General features: G+C 38.0%; 1 protein-coding gene across 1 annotated transcript in view; it reads right to left on the reverse strand.

Moving 5' to 3' along the window:
• emilin1a (elastin microfibril interfacer 1a) overlaps nt 1-2,549 on the reverse strand; it is a 34,592-nt gene extending 32,043 nt beyond the window's left edge. Inside the window, exon 1 of the mRNA XM_058086067.1 lies at nt 2,199-2,549. Within this exon, the coding sequence (XP_057942050.1) occupies nt 2,199-2,308 (110 nt within the window). The 5' untranslated portion in view covers nt 2,309-2,549. The remainder of the gene's footprint in view (nt 1-2,198) is intronic.
• Between the last annotated feature and the right edge of the window lie 11,086 nt (nt 2,550-13,635).

Genomic DNA, 13,635 nt, shown 5'->3' on the forward strand with positions numbered 1-13,635 from the left:
CATCGCGCGGTGTCTTAAGGCTAAAAGCTTACTTGCTACTCCAGGGTAATACAAAAACAAAACGCATGTGGCAGCCATCAGTATTATTAGTAGTTTCATTACTGTCAGGAATATCAGTACAGTACTGTCATTTCTTTCCATAAATGAACAATCCAGGGCTGCACGGTGGACGAGTGGTTAGCGCACAGACCTCACAGCTAGGAGACCAGGGTTCGATTCCACCCTCTGCGATCTCTGTGTGGAGTTTGCATGTTCTCCCCGTGCATGCGTGGTTTTTTCTCCGGGTACTCCGGTTTTCCTCCCACATTCCAAAAACATGCTAGGTTAATTAGCGACTCCAAATTGTTCCATAGGTATGAATGTGAGTGTGAATGGTTGTTTGTCTATATGTGCCCTGTGATTGGCTGGCCACCAGTCCAGGGTGTACCCCGCCTCTCCCTCGAAGATAGCTGGGATAGGCTCCAGTACCTACGCGACCCTCGTGAGGATAAGTGGTAGAAAATGACTGAATGAATGAATGAATTTTAGAGCCCTCTAGACATGAAGTAACACCCCTATAGTGAACTTTATACTCATATTATCCAATATAGTAGACATAATAAGAGAAAATAAGATGTTTTTACGCTGCATGGCGGACGAGTGATTAGTGAGAGGGCCTCACAGCTAGGAGACCCGGGTTCAATTCCACCCTCAGTGATCTCTGTGTGGAGTTTGCATGTTCTCCCCGTGCATGCGTGGGTTTTCCGGTTTCCTCCCACGTTCAAACATGCTAGGTTAATTAGCCACTCCAAATTGTCCATAGGTATGAATGTGAGTGTGAATGGTTGTTTGTCTATATGTGCCCTGTGATTGGCTGGCCACCAGTCCAGGGTGTACCCCGCCTCTCGCCCGAATGTGGGAGGAAACCGGAGTACCCGGAGAAAACCCACGCATGCACGGGGAGAACATGGAAACTCCACACAGAGATGGCCGAAGGTGGAATTGAACACGGGTCTCCTAGCTGTGAGGCCCTCGTGCTAATCACTCATCATCTTATTTTCTCTTATTATGTCTACTATAATGGGTAATATGAGTATAAAGTTCACTATAGGGGTGTTACTTCATGTCTGGAGGGCTCTAAAATGTTATAATGTTATATAAACAGTTTTTTGTGCCCTACCTATCTAAGTTTTTGGAATGTGGGAGGAAACCGGAGTACGCGGAAAAAACCCACGCATGCACGGGGAGAACATGCAAACTCCACACAGAGGATGGAATTGAACCTCCTTGAACCTTTTTGAAATTGAACCTTGGTCTCCTAACTTTGAGGCCTGAGTGCTAACCACTCGAGTACTGTGCAGCCCCTGTTCCAAATGAGTTAGTTGTTTTATTAAGTTGAGTTGTATCGTTTCACCCAAAACTTTTTCTCCCTTTTTTAGTTGGCAGCTGATATTTTCCTGAAACCGACCTATTTTCTCCAGCTGATTATTAAAGAAATGGAAAAGGGTCATTTTGAGTTTAATCTTTCTTTTTGTATGTTCCATGTTTATATATATTGTATATATATATATATATATATATATACAGCACGCAGACCTCACAGCTAGGAGACCAGGGTTCAATCCCACCCTCGGGCATCTCTGTGTGGAGTTTGCATGTTCTCCCCGTGCATGCGTGGGTTTTCTCCGGGTACTCCGGTTTCCTCCCCCATTCCAAAAACATGCTAGGTTAATTGGCGACTCCAAATTGTCCATAGGTATGAATGTGAGTGTGAATGGTTGTTTGTCTATATGTGCCCTGTGATTGGCTGGCGACCAGTCTAGGGTGTACCCCGCCTTACGCCCGAAGACAGCTGGGATAGGCTCCAGCACCCCCGCGACCCTCGTGAGGAAAAGCGGTAGAAAATGAATGAATGAATGAATATATATATATACACATATATATTATATATACATACATATTATATATTCTGTGTACATAGAAAGACGAATCCACCTGTTGCCAGTCATATATTCATCTAATGTAATTTAACAGTTTTTGAAGCTACATTAGCAGGCCAAAATATTAGAAACACAGTATAATTTTGGCTTCCATATGTATTAGTACACGAAGTTTACTAATATTAATACTAATTACCGCTTCACACCAGCGTCAAATGAGGGCACAGGCACATTTAAATCAAACTAAAGTGCTAATTTAAGGTCATTTTGTCGTCCTACCTGTGCCTACTGGCAGCCCTTTGGCCACCGTGCACGCCGGGTTCCGGGTAGCCGAGACCCCAGGACAGCCGGGCCAAAGCGAGGGCGAGCAGGTAGACGAAGGTCTCCATCCTTTGGACTTCTCCTCAAAAGTCTTATTTTTTTAGCTTGTCAAGTTAATTCCAAAGAACAAAAAACAACTCTCCGCCGTTATCGACAGCTGAATGGAGATGACGTCACGGCATACGAAGGTCCATGGAGTGCGGACAAGTGCATTTTTTCTGTTGCCGAGTTGAAGTGCTGATCAACAGATGGAAATGTCCTGCATGTTAGGCTGCTACTGAAGGCGCCGGGGAACAAGGGGAAACTTCTCTCTCACTCTCTCTCTCTCTTGCTCTACCTTGTGTCACGTGGTCCCTATTCAGCCATCATGACCTCGTGAAGCTAACCCTAAAAAAACTACAAAAAACTTTATGTGTCCACCTGAGTTTTAACGTTCAACTCTGTTCATTGGGTGATACTGCAAATATTGATACCGATATCAGATAAATGCATATACCGAGTATTGTAGATATCAATATTGATATCGATATCAATATTTTGAGTTGAAAGTTTGATATGATTATTAAATATGATGTGATTTAGTGATTTAATAACAATCATTATGATAATCACAATAATCATAACCATAATAATATTAATAAGCTAAACAAGCTAAATTTACAGTTCATATTTTCACAGAAAACCAATGTAACTTTTTTCCAATGCACCCCTCACATCTCTTTGCACTTCCCAGGTATCAAACCCAATAAAAAAAATAATAATAATAATCATCATCATCATAATAATGATAATCATCATCATAATCATAATAACAATTGGACACCAATAATAATTAAAATTAGAACATATAATAATAATAAGTATTATTATTATTATTATTATTATTATTATTATTATTATTATTATATTATTATTATGATAATTATTGTAATTAATAATAATAACATATAATAATAAATATTATTATATGTTTTTATTATTATTATTATAGTGCTAGTTCATAGTTCATAATGATAATAATAATAGTAATAATAAAATAATATTAAAACATATAATAATAATGGTAATAATAATAATAATTATTATTATGGTGCTAGTTCATAGTTCATAATAATAATAATAATAAAAATAATATTAAAACATATAATAATGGTAATAATAATAATAATAATTATTATTATTATTATGGTGCTAGTTCATAATAATAATAACAATAATAAAAATAGTATTAAAACATATAATAATAATGGTAATAATAATTATTATTATTATGGTGCTAGTTCATAGTTCATAATAATAAAAATAATAATAATAATAATTACTATTATTATTATTATTATTATTTCAGGTTATATATTATTATTATTATCATCATCACAATTATGATGATAATTATAATAATCATTATTATTATTATTAATTATAATAATTATTATAAATTACAAATTATAGTTAGAATAAAACACAAGAGAAAGATTTTTGTGAATAATTCACAGCCCAACAAGTGAATTGGTGACTCTAAGTTGTCCATAGGGATGAACGTGATTGGCTGGCGACCAGTTCAGGGTGTACCCTCTCACCCCAAGTCAGCTGTGATAGGCTCCACAACACACACACACACACACACACACACACACATAGTAGCACCTCCTCATCTGTTGGATAAGCAGGCTGTCAAGTGGGTGTGATTGATGCTGCTGTCCTGAGAGAGTCGGTCTCCATGTCGTGATTACTTCACTGTCCACCTTCTTCCTGTTATTATATGAACTCAGATTGGACACATTAATGCCAAACATTTCGGAATAATATCCAAGTCCTCCACGCTGAATGAGTCACTTGCCCATTCATTGACTGCATTTACTGGAATAACTGGAATAACACTCAACCTTCTCACATTTGCTTCATTCCAATGTGAGATTTATCTGTGAGTCAAGACATTGTGGCTTCCTTATTTTCCGTGTTTACTCCGAACTCTTCCATTTCCTTAGGACTTGGCGGGCTATTTACTCCCACGTTCAATTCCTTGCCTTTCCCTGGTAAATGTCTTCATGCTCAATGCAAAACGTGCCCAAATGTTAAGGAGGAACGGGGCGGCTCAGCGGTTCTCACGTCCACGGACCACTAATGAGATCAGCTACTATGTCACAGACACCGTGACTCCCCACTCGGAGTGGAGCCAGGCCCCGTTGAGGAGGATGAAGGTTTTAACACAAACATGCAGCAGGTAGCACGAAATGACGTGAAACAGAAACACTCCACAAGCTGAATGCTAGCCAAGATATGTCTGTCACGAGTACGTGACAGACATAAATTAAGCAAATAGCAAATATTTAAAAATAAAAATAAAATAGCAAATATAAATTAAGCAAATGTAAATATATACTTTATAGTCAACAAATTATGTCAAAAGTGAAGCTTTTTCTTTGTCTTTTAGTGTTTTGTTTGGACTTTTTTGTGACACTTATTGCAAAAACACACATTCATTCATTCATTTTCTGTGAGGGGGGGGTGCTGGAGCCTATCCCAGCCGTCTTCGGGTGAGAGGCGGAGTACACCCTGGACTGGTGGCCAGCCAATCACAGGGCACATATAGACAAACAACCATTCACACTCACATTCATACCTATAGACAATTTGGAGTGGCTAATTAACCTAGCATGTTTTTGGAATGTGGGAGGAAACCGGAGTACCCGGAGAAAACCCACGCATGCACGGGGAGAACATGCAAACTCCACACAGAGATGGCCGAGGGTGGAATCTAACTCGTGTCTCCTCGCGCTAATCACTCGTCCGCCATGCAGCATAAAAACATCTTATTTTCTCTTATTATGTCTACTATATTGGGTAATATGAGTATAAAGTTCACTATAGGGGTGTTACTTCATGCCTAAAGGGCTCTAAAATTCATTCATTCATTCATTTTCTACCGCTTATCCTCACTAGGGTCGCGAGGGTTGCTGGAGCCTATCCCAGCAGTCTTCAGGCGAGAGGCGGGGTACACCCTGGACTGGTGGCCAGCCAATCACAGGGCACATATAGACAAACAACCATTCACACTCACATTCATACCTATGGACAATTTGGAGTCGCTAATTAACCTAGCATGTTTTTGGAATGTGGGAGGAAACCGGAGTACCCGGAGAAAAACCCACACATGCACGGGGAGAACATGCAAATTCCACACAGAGATGGCCGAGGGTGGAATTGAACTCGGATCTCTGCACGCTAACCACTCAACAATGTAACATTACTGACAGTATTACAGTATAGAATACAACATACAGTATAATAATATTTTGCTTTATATTGGTATTTTTCTTCATTTTGATATTTTTATGCTGGAATCGTCGTATTTTAGGCCAAAAATTTGAAATGTTTGCTTAAATATACACCCAGTCCACTGTGATTGGTCACATACCCATATAAGGAAATCTGTCTCACTGTGACATCACAGTGAAACAATGTTAGAAAAAACTCTTTGAAACCAGGCTTTCTGGGCTTGATCCCAAATATTTAAACCTGAAACTCCAGCATTGAATATAACATTATAACAACATTTATACGTCAGATATGAACTAAAAGCTTTAAACATGAAGTCTGAGAACGACTATTTACTAATTGGGGCCATATCCAAAGCAGCAAGGCAGTCATTTAAGGACCCGCTTTAAATCTTATCATATGGTTTCCACTATCTCAAGTTGTCTACTATGGTGAGTGCGAGCGCTTTATCTTAAGTTACAAGAAAAGAAGTCTCGAAAAGGGCAGACATAACAAAAAAAAACGAGACTCAAGAGGTGTCACACGTGAGAAGAGGAGCCGCTAACAAATGACCTATCAAGATGGGACGGAAAAGCGAGAAGCTAAATATACTCCAGTGACAAGACAATGACGCACAGGTGGGAGGAATGTGGGGGCTGAGAGGACAGACGGGGAGAAATAAAGGGACTAAAAGGACTTAAAGTAACAGGTGAAGCTAACACAAGTAAAGTGTAGGATTGTTGGGGGGGGGGGGCATAAAGCCGTATTGTACCTTTTGGGTCTGGCTATACAATATGAAAGAAACGTTTATGGTTCAGTTTCCAATCAGCTGGAGAACATAAGTCGGTTTTAGGAAAATATCAGTTACCGACTAAAAATGGGAGAAAAAGTTTTTGTTGAAACGATACATTCGATACATAAACAACTCAACTTAATAAAACAACTAAAAAAAAGAGTTGTTTTACATCAAAATAACAATTTATTTGCAAATATTTTTATTTATGGGCGGCACGGAGTGGTTAGCGCGTAGACCTCACAGCTAGGAGACCAGGGTTCAATTCCACCCTCGGCCATCTCTGTGTGGAGTTTGCATGTTCTCCCCGTGCATGCGTGGGTTTTCTCCGGGTACTCCGGTTTCCTCCCACATTCCAAAAACATGCTAGGTTAATTAGCCACTCCAAATTGTCCATAGGTATGAATGTGAGTGTGAATGGTTGTTTGTCTATATGTGCCCTGTGATTGGCTGGCCGCCAGTCCAGGGTGTACCCCGCCTCTTGTAAAAGTATACTTTTACAGAACAGAACCAAACCATGGACTAGGTCCTTTAGCAGCCAATAACTAAAGAACCTAAAAAAAAAACTATATTAAACTAAACTATATTAGGAAAGCAGGAAGTGAACAAATGTAACAGTTACTGATTGTACAAGTATACTTTTACAATCAGTAACTGTTACATTTGTTCACTTCCTGCTTTCGTAATATAGTTTACTTTAGTTTAATATAGGGTTTTTTTTTAGGTTCTTTAGTTATTGGCCGCTAAAGGACCTGATCCATGGTTTGGTTCTGTTCTCCTTAATTTAATTTAATTTAATTTAATTTAATTTAATTTAATTTAATTTAATTTAATTTAATTTAATTTAATTTAATTTAATTTAATTTAATTTAATTTAAGTAATAGTAATAGTAATAGTAATAGTAATAGTAATAGTAGTAGTAGTTTGGATAGTGACTAAGATTGCGAGTACAAGTGGCCGAAATTAGCTTCATCAGTCGGTGGACTGGGTTTTTTTCCCTTATAAAAAAGTTGAGAAGTTCTGTTTTCCGGGAGAAACTAGAGTGGAGTCGATGCTCTTCCACATTAACATGAGGTGGACAGGATACTTCCTATCTGACCAGTTGGAGACCTCAGGAAAACCCAAGACATGTTGGAAAGACTATGTCTCTCAACTTGCCTGGGAACGCATCCGAATCTGCTGGGACACACCAAAAACCTGATAGGTGATTGGATGAATGGAATATCTGCCTCATCTGTTCTAGCCAATAAACAACAAATACCACCTTCCCTGTTGCGGATGCTCTGGAACTGACCTGTCAATTGCATGGCATTCGTCTACGGGGCTTCTGGACTCTTTGACCAAAGCCCTTTGGGAAGATTAACATTCCTCCGGGAGGGGACCACTGTATGCTTATAAATAGGTGGATTATTCCATACACAACAAAACAAACAAGTGTTGTGTCTGCATAACAATAATGTGGCGTTGGCAGCCTCGTTCTATTCAAACGACTACCAGTCAGTCAGAACGGTTCTTTTCTCATAGGATCTGTATTTTATCTTAACTCCATTGTTCCCATTGTGCCCCCATTCCCTTTTCTATCTACTCCCACTGCTTCCTCTGCAGTCTTTATCTTGACTTTTTTTTTTTTTCTGTGTGCGGTGTTTGACCAGCGCATGTTTCCGATGCTTTGCATCTGCCATGTTGACATTCTTCCAAGCTTGGCCCGCATTTCACATTTGTGCAGGTCAGGCTTGTTGTGTTTGCGTTAACTATTATGGGACACCCCCAGTTGTTATTTCGCACTTTGAAGGAACTTTCAAAAAATGCTTGTGTGGTATGCTGTGTTGGTCTTAAAAAAAAAAAAAAAAAACGACTCGGGGGAGGTGTCTTTTGGAGTATAGTCAAGCCAAGCTCCTGTCAAGCTCTACACTCCTTTGGCTGGCTCTTCTGAAGCTCGGTGAAACTTAGAAGAACTTACATTCGTTTGTCATAGTATGATGTGTGTGCAGTAAACAGCGGTGTTAAACAAATCCAGACACCCCCTCTATTTTTCCGACACTGATTATGAAACATATCTTGACTTAAAAAACTTAGGAAAGCAGGAAGTGAACAAATGTAACAGTTACTGATTGTAAAAGTATACTTTTTTACTGTTACATTTGTTCACTATAAGTGAAAAGTATACTTTTACAATCAGTAACTGTCACTTCCTGCTTTCCTAATATAGTTTAGTTTAGTTTAATATCGTTTTTTTAGGTTCTTTAGTTATTGGCCGCTAAAGGACAATAAAATAAAATAAAATAAAATAAAATAAAATAAAATAAAATAAAATAAAATAAAATAAAATAAAATAAAATAAAATAAAATAAAATAAAATAAAATAAAATAAAATAAAATAACATTCAGAGGAACAGAACCAAACCATGGATTAGGTCCTTTAGCGGCCAATAACTAAAGAACCTAAAAAAACTTAAATTATATTAGGATTTTAGGATATTGCATTCCTAATATAGTTTAGTTTAGTTTAATATAGTTTTTTTTTTTAGGTTCAGCGGTGTTAAACAAATCCAGACACCCCCTCTGTTTTCCGACACTGATTATGAAACATATTTTGACTTTCTTGTCGAGCGCAAACGTCGAAAAATGTGACGGTTTGTCACTGGTTTTTTTTGTAATTAGCAATGGGGCGCTTACATTCCAAAAAGGGTAATGTAAATACTTTTAATCTCTGGTCCCAATGAATGCAAGTTCATTGCACTTCTGTTATGATGTGCAGATACGAAGGGAGAAGGAAGCACAACTTATGTCTTCACAATGCTTTAATATGTGTAGTTACAGCAGAGGCATGCTAGCGGGATGTAGCTTAGGGAGGTTTTAAATACCTTTCTCTTTGACTTTGGCTCTATGACAGGTGCCATGGATGGCAAAGTGGAAAGACAATGGCTGTAAAAAAGCAGTAACCTCCCTTTGGTTTCACATTGAGAGTGACCAGGATGGATAGGATTAAGAACAAGTACATCAGAGAGACATTACATGTTATGGGCCTTGGAGATAAAGACAGAGAGGCCAGACTGAGATGACTATGAACTATTATCGTTCAAGTTATATGCAGTATTCTGGCCACTAGGTGTAGTTACAGCAGAAGCATGCTAGCGGTATGTAGCTTAGGGATGTTTTAAATACCTTTGTCTTTGACTTTGGCTCTATGACAGGTGCCAGGTATGGCAAAGTGGAAAGACAATGGCTGTAAAAAAAAAGCAGTAACCTCCCTTTGGTTTGAAGCAGTTTCACATTGAGAGTGACCAGGATGGATAGGATTAAGAACAAGTACATCGGAGAGCCATTACATGTTATGGGCCTTGGAGATAAAGTCAGAGAGGTCAGACTGAGATGACCATGAACTATTATCGGTCAAGTTATATACAGTATTCTGGCCACTAGGTGTAGTTATAGCAGAAGCATGCTAGCGGTATGTAGCTTAGGGAAGTCTTAGGGAGGCCTTTCTCTTTGACTTTGCCTCTATGACATGTGCAAAGTGGAAAGACAATGGCTGTAAAAAAAAAGCCGTAACCTCCCTTTGGTTTGAAGCAGTTTCTTTACATAAATAAAATCGCATTGAGAGTGACCAGGATGGATAGGATCAGGAACAAGTACATCATAGGGACATTACATGTTATGGGCCTTGGAGATAAAAGTCAGAGAGCCCAGACTGAGATGATTACGAGTAGTCAGTAGTCAGCCAAGATATACGTACATCAGCCAAGGCATACATACTGTAGTTTCCTCCTATTTAGTGTGGAAGTGGTGAGGTTCAAGTTCTGAACAGGTGTTATACTACAGTGTGCTATTCTCAAACACTTTGGTTTTGTGTTTTTTTTTTTTCATTATACATGATGATTAGTAGTAGCAGCCATCATTATTTTTACTTTTATCATTTTGTGGGAAAAAAAAGTTCTAACTTTTTCCTTAATAGGATCTGAATAATGTTCCATAAACGCCTCTTATAAGCTCAGCATGGCCCACCTGCTAGATGATACCACTTAAATGTGATGAGCATTCTGAGGTCGATGAGCAGTGGATTTTTAGAGGCTTCCTTGTGAAAACATCAGCCCGACTCTTGAAGAAACACTGCTTAGGTTTCTCTTGGCTGCCACCCAAAACAGTAAAGTTACAGGCAATACAAGGGAGAATAACGAGCAAATAAAACAAGGAAAATGTCAGAGATACTTTTGGCGCATCTATTATAAACGAGACTGCACATAAATATGAATACAGAGCCGCCATTTTTTTTTACAGTTATAGTAAAAGCTTTGCTATGACTTGAAAGTCTGCATAATCTGATTATAAACCCTCACACGGGCACACTTGTGTTTATTTCCTCAAGATAATGTCCCCCGCAAATAAATAGTCTTGGCTCTCTTTATCTATTCTGCTGTGCTGAAAGTGATGTCCCAGTGATGCCGGGTGGAGCACAGGGGAAATAATAATTATAGTCATTACTCCTTATCACCATGCATGTTTGTTTTTCTTAGAAATCCTCCATTAGTCCCCCTCTATGTTTCACTTTTTTAACCATTAGATGCATAAGTGGGTCAAAAATGACCCGGTCAGGTTGTTTTCTTGAAATATCTTTGTAATAAATTTTTTTTAATCATTTCATATTCCAGGTATTCCTCAAAAAACATGTTTTTGATATCATGCAATTCACATTTTTAACTTATCTTTTATACATTTTAAGAATTTTTTGTTTTCGTGTTACTACCCCAACCTTCCATAAGTGGGTCAAAAATGACCCGGTCAGGTTGTTTTTTTTTTAAATATCTTTGTAATGAAAAATTTTGAGGTATTCCTCAAAAAACATGATTTTGATATCATACCATTCACATTTTTAACTTTTATACATTTTAAGAAATTTTTGTTTTTGTGTTACTACCCCAACCTTCCATAAGTGGGTCAAAAATGACCCGGTCAGGTTGTTTTCTTGAAATATCTTTCTAATGAATTTTTTTTATCATTTCATATTCCAGGTATTCCTCAAAAAACATGTTTTTTATATCATGCCATTCACATTTTTAACTTACATTTTAAGAATTTTTTGTTTTCGTGTTACTACCCCAACCTTCCATAAGTGGGTCAAAAATGACCTGGTCAGGTTGTTTTCTTGAAATATCTTCGTAATGAAAATTTTTTATCATTTCATATTCCAGGAATTCCTCAAAAAACATGTTTTTGATATCATGCCATTCACATTTTTAACTTGCCTTTTATACATTTTAAGAAATTTTAGTTTTTGTGTTACCACCTCAACCTTCCATAAGTGGGTCAAAAAAAAACCCGGTCAGGTTGTTTTCTTGAAATATCTTTGTACGAAATTTTTTTTATCATTTCATATTCCAGGTATTCCTCAAAAAACATGTTTTTGATATCATGCCATTCACATTTTTAACTTACCTTTTATACATTTTAAGAATTTTTTGTTTTTGTGTTACTACCTCAACCTTCCATAAGTGGGTCAAAAATGACCCGGTCAGGTTGTTTTCTTGAAATATCTTTGTAATGAAAATTTCTTATCATTTCATATTCCAGGTATTCCTCAAAAAACACATAAAAACGCATTGATTCTAGTATGGGTCATTTTGGACCCACTTATGGAAGAGTTAGTGGAACCTTCAAAGTGTAAACCCACTAAAATCACGCAGTGCAAAGTGAAAGTTGCTAGCAATTTACAGTCAGAGCCACACGCCATGTTGAAAGCTAGATATGCATTCTTGTGGCTCATTTCTGCTCTTTTGTTGATTTGGCTCTGTGTCACTTTGATGAGTGCCAGTGAATGATACAGTGCCCGGAGCTGTGAAACTGCTGCTGCGGCAGTCACACGGGATGAAACAGACCTCCTGTGTGGGCTTTGTCTGAAGAAACTGCACTCATAAAGAAAGCAGGAGGGAGTTGCAGCAGGATGTTTATGAGGGATGAGGTCGAATGAATTAGGGAAGCCATGTGTTTAAGAACAGGGGTCTGTGCCACACGAACACACGTGTAGTAAAAGTGGAAACCAATGAAACGTTCCCGAAAGTCAACTGGGATAACCTCCAGCATATCTTGTGAGCCTGATGATGATAAGCGGCATAAATGATGGATGGATACTGACGCTAGGCAACAGTGATGTTATGAGACATGACGTTAGCATGCCATGGCTGAGATCAAATGAATAAAAGGTTCTCCTCTCATTATGTGTGGAAGTGGTAAGTTTTTGGTTTCTGTGTCCTTCTTCCCCACTCAGTTTGAAACACTTTCTTAAGTTTAGAATAAGTACATTCAAGAGGCCAACTAGTTAGCTGGATAGCGTGCTATGCTAGCTGCGGCCGTCTCTTACGTCCCTGCAGTGATCCCATAGCCTCGGCAATGTGAACAATGTAAACAAAAGAAAAATAGTCTAAAGCGACTATTTTTATCCATTGCATTCCATTTTATATTCAATACAGAGTAGATAAGTGGGTCCACCATTTTTGTTATTCATTCATTCATTTATTTTCTACCGCTTATCCTTACAAGGATGCAGCATAAAAACATCTTATTTTCTCTTATTATGTCTACTATATTGGGTAATATGAATATAAAGTTCACTATAGGGGTGTTACTTCATGTCTAGAGGGCTCTAAAATGAATTAATTCATTCATTTGATAAACGTTTCCACAACGAAAGCGCCATGCTCACCAGTCCAATTCATGGCAGCAATTGAAAAAGAAACCAAAAACTATGGCATTATAAAGAAACAAAGCAAAATTGCATTATATGTACAATTTAGTTACTTTACTTTATTTGCCTTTTATTTAACCTACAAATGTGTCAGCTCATTTTGCCTGACCCTGTATATTAATATTTATCCAATAGTGGAGAGCACTGCACATTATCCTTGCTTGTTTCCGACAGAATTTTGTTTTAAGTATTTAATAAAAATAAAACAAATTAAAATACATTAAAAACAGGGAACTATTTAAATGGGAGGGTGACGGTACAGAAAGGCAAAATATGAGAGGCAATTGTTGCTCATTAGCAAGTGAACCCAATCCCAGAACACACTCAAATTGTCATTCTGCGGTGATTGAAACCACCAGATTAAGACAATTTTGTCCTTTTATGAGAGCTCGACTGGCAGCGTAATGTTTACCAGGTGTCCGCGGCAATCATGCAGCAGCAGCTTTGCAACACTGTTGCTCTCTCGTGGGAAAAAAAGAACATGTTTGGATCCAAATGATTTTTTGTTGTCAATTTGGTCATTTGAGGCATAGTGGCAGCTCGTCCTACCAATTGTGGTGGTTGAGTGGTTAGCGCGCAGGATTTTGGGGATGTGTGAGCTCCA

The sequence above is a fragment of the Doryrhamphus excisus genome, chromosome 1, assembly GCF_030265055.1.
Source record: "Doryrhamphus excisus isolate RoL2022-K1 chromosome 1, RoL_Dexc_1.0, whole genome shotgun sequence".
Classification (NCBI taxonomy): Eukaryota; Metazoa; Chordata; class Actinopteri; order Syngnathiformes; family Syngnathidae; genus Doryrhamphus; species Doryrhamphus excisus.